The 3,674-nt window shown below is 39.3% G+C and overlaps 1 protein-coding gene across 1 annotated transcript; it reads right to left on the bottom strand.

The window, feature by feature from the left end:
• Positions 1 to 984: 984 nt before the first annotated feature.
• On the bottom strand, positions 985 to 3,642 carry LOC113078455 (uncharacterized). The gene is made up of 6 exons (XM_026250769.1): positions 3,510 to 3,642; positions 3,338 to 3,406; positions 3,053 to 3,154; positions 1,484 to 1,862; positions 1,220 to 1,358; positions 985 to 1,027 (listed from the first exon to the last, which is right to left on the bottom strand). The coding sequence occupies exons 1-6, from the start codon at positions 3,627 to 3,629 to the stop codon at positions 985 to 987; spliced, it is 852 nt and encodes a 283-aa protein (XP_026106554.1). The 5' UTR covers positions 3,630 to 3,642.
• Positions 3,643 to 3,674: the final 32 nt, after the last annotated feature.

Below are 3,674 nucleotides of genomic sequence, written 5' to 3'. Positions count from 1 at the left end.
CGTCCCCCTTTACATTCTCTCTTCCCGCTTTACGTTTTTATTAGGCTTATGTTGAACTTTATCTTGTACAAACAGACACTGTATCAAGCAGTGCATGTATTGAATGAAAATGTCTCCGAAATATCTGTGTATTTGGAAAATAATGCATTTTTTCTACTTCAGCTGTGGTAAAGTATGCAACAGCGCGAGCGTCTCTTAATTTTAATGTCTACACCTTTATCTTAATTTCTTTTAATTTAGCTCCATTTCTTACTAAAAGAGCATAATGTGCAAAGTGTTGAAGTGTTTGTGCCTCCCTACAAACCACCCTTTCTTTTAGGAGTCGTGATCCTGTTCCGCACATAATTTTTCACACCAGTCCATGTTCGCTGCTTCAAAGCTTCTGGCTCTGGATCACTGCGGGAAGCAGAAAGTGTCTGACATCACATCTCAGTTTTTCAGCTTCTCGTAGTCATGCACACAGCAACTCTCACCAATCAGTTACATCCAGCCACAGCCCATGTCCAGCACAGCTATTCACTCTTCCCTTTTTTATCATCTTTACATTCTCCCCTCCCTCTATGACAGAAATATCAAAAAGTTTAACATGACATTTCATCCAACTATATTGTAACTGAACAAAGAAATTGACTCTTACTATCCTCTACTTCTTCATTAGCCTTCTTATACTCTAACGTTTTCACTTTATATTCTGTTTCATTCCATCCACAAAATATTTCTACACCTTTATCCTCATTTCTTTTAATTTAGCTCCATTTCCTACAAAAAGAGCATAATGTGCAAAGTGTTGAAGTGTTTGTCCCTCCCTACAAACCACCCTTTCTTTTAAGAGTCGTGATCCTGTTCCGCACATCATTTTTCACACCAGTCCATGTTCGCTGCTTCAAAGGCTTCTGGCTCTGCGTGAATGCATCTTTCACAGTCTTGCTTACCAGGAACTTTGCATGTCTTGATGAAAACTCATCATGTGTCTCTCTACTGCTTTTACTCACTGTCCTCCCATTTCTTTTTGGAGCATTTGAAGAACCTATGAAATAATTAAAAGTAAATTCTCATTACACATTCTCATTACAACTAAATCGGTGAGTAAAGAGCAAATCAAGACTGTGTTCCCAATGCATTTTTTTTTTTTTGAATTTGTCTGGATATTGCTGCATGGAGCCCAATTCATGTTTATTTGATTATTGTTGTTTGGTGCCAATGTAGAGATTTTTCTTACCTTGATCCTCCTGTGAAAACAGCTTGTTCAGATTGAACAGGTTGATCAGTCTGTACTGGTGCTGGTGCTGGTGTCTGAGAGAGGTCACTGGAATCCTCCTCATCACTTGACATGGAATCACCTTGGGCCTCAAGTTGCTCTTAATAATTAATTAACGAAAAATGAACACTTTATTGCTTATACCTAGTATCTGTGACATGAATATATACCATTGTTTTGCAAATATGTACAGCACAGATACACACAGAGCATGTATACTCATACCATTTGGGTCGATTTCAATGTCATCAAGTTTCTTTCCTTTGTAGTCAGACAGTGTTCCTTTCTCCATGGCCATTAGGACTTTACTCATTTTTGCCAGCTGCAGTGTTCCCTCTGGTAACCGATAAAACTGTCTGTGGATTCGGATATCGTGACCAAGGAAATCAGCCAGTTGGTCTGCTTCATTCTCATTAAGGTTAAGAATTTTAGACATGGTTGCTATGTGTTTCCTAAGCCTAGTTGATGACAGTGCTTCAGGTTCTTTATGCCACATTCGCAAGCAGCTTTGTTGATGCACTCCCTCCTCTGTAGGCAGGCGAGGATGATGAGGGCCTGCACAGGCGAGGTGAAGGTGACGTGGGTGACTTGGACTTTGGAGTGGCTACAGAAAAAAGAGACTGGCCACACTGGCCCACACGAAAAACAAGGATAAATATCTGAAGGGCCTTAAATGTAGTCACACAATGCTGATGTTGTAACATTAACAATTTGAGAACAAAGGTATAGTTTGCACGGTTTGATGTGATATGATAATTGATAAGCGATTGTTAGATTTAAAGGTGGGGTATGTAATTGTCTTTTTTGTCCATTTTTTCAAAATCACTTGAAATCCTATTCCTAACCCACTTACAGCCACTGAGTTAGAAGCACTGAAATGAAAATAAGCAATTTAATCATCTGTGGAACAGGCAGGACTCGAAAAACTCCAGCCAATCATTTCCAAAACTACCTAGAATCATTAGACAGTAACTGTGTCAATCAAACGGTCGTACCATACCCCCTCCCCATCATGTCCATGTTCTTCGAATGGGTGGAGTCAAAGGAAAGAAGGTAAGACCATAGGAGTTGTGTATTTTCAAAATCTCCCGGCCGTTTTGCAAATCACATACCCCACCTTTCATCAGCGCGATTTACTGCAATGCTTTTTTTCCCCTTAGTTGGTCAGAACAAAAGTGGATGTTACTTGTTCCAGTGTCATTTTCCGGTGAACATTCTTCTGTTGGTCATGACTCATACTTCCAAAAAGTATAATCTGTCATTGCAAATGACAGTATCCACACCGACGCGATGTGATTGACAGCAGCGCGTTCTCCTCAAAACATTGGATTCATTCGCGCTGTGCCGTGTTAAAGCACAACCCATGTAAAGTTGATAGTTCCACGAATGACTGCAATTGCAGATTTCGAACAGAAATGGCGACAAAGACGAAAAACTAGGACTGCAGCGTTAAATAATTTCTTGTTTGTTTTTTTAATTGTGAGTACATAAATACATTTCAAATGACACGGGTGCTTGATGAAGTCGATATGCACCTACAAATCAACTTAAACCAAACCATTCTATGGTTTGCCAGCAATAAAGATATTTTCTATTTGAACACCTGAGCACCAGCTAATAGTGGTTGACTGTGTTGCGTGTTCATTATTTTGGGGGCGGAGCAATGAAGGGAGGGGTGTGTTTGTTTGGGTGTCGATTTCAAATATTAAGTGTTTCTCAGAAATCACTTATTGCATTTTTAACTAGCTGGCAGTAAACATCAGTAGATAGTTGCTGCATGTTTAAGATGGTTACCGTTTTATTCCTTGATGTTCTTGCTTTGCCTGACTGCTTATGAGGACCATTGCTGTTTACCTTGTCCAGTTCAGGAGAGGAAACAGAAGCTGCACAATGGGGCTAGATGTCAGAAAAGAAACCAGTGAATATCAAAATATCAGAATATTTGTAAAGGACAAAAAAAACTTGTTAATGTTCATTCCTCTAGCTGTCCTATACTTTATATATCATTCCACACACAACTCTATGCTGAGAGAGTCAATAATATAGAATAATGATACAGATGTTTTAAAGTGGACTTACGGATTTATGCAGGCGCAAACTGCTGGCTGGCTTTTTATCAGTGGATTCTGCTGATGCTTTATTCAAAGGCTTGAGAAATATGAGACCACAATCACATGGTAACTAATCAGAATTAGAGTAAAAAATTATCATGAATTACTGATCAATCTCTTTAGCATTTTATTGATAGTACCTTGACTCGCCATGGCCAATCTGAGTCTCCATAATTGTAAGTGATTTCCTCTCCTGGTAGAATGTCTCGTACAGCAAACAGACACAGGTGAGGTTTTCTGCTCACTTCAACAGTTCTCATTTTGCAAGTAGGATTTCTGTCTCATCGTTTGCAAGTCTTCCCAAA

This window comes from Carassius auratus, unplaced genomic scaffold (assembly GCF_003368295.1).
Source record: "Carassius auratus strain Wakin unplaced genomic scaffold, ASM336829v1 scaf_tig00025755, whole genome shotgun sequence".
NCBI lineage: Eukaryota > Metazoa > Chordata > Actinopteri > Cypriniformes > Cyprinidae > Carassius > Carassius auratus.
Note: the sequence above shows the minus strand (reverse complement) of the source record. Positions and strands in the feature narration are given on the sequence as shown.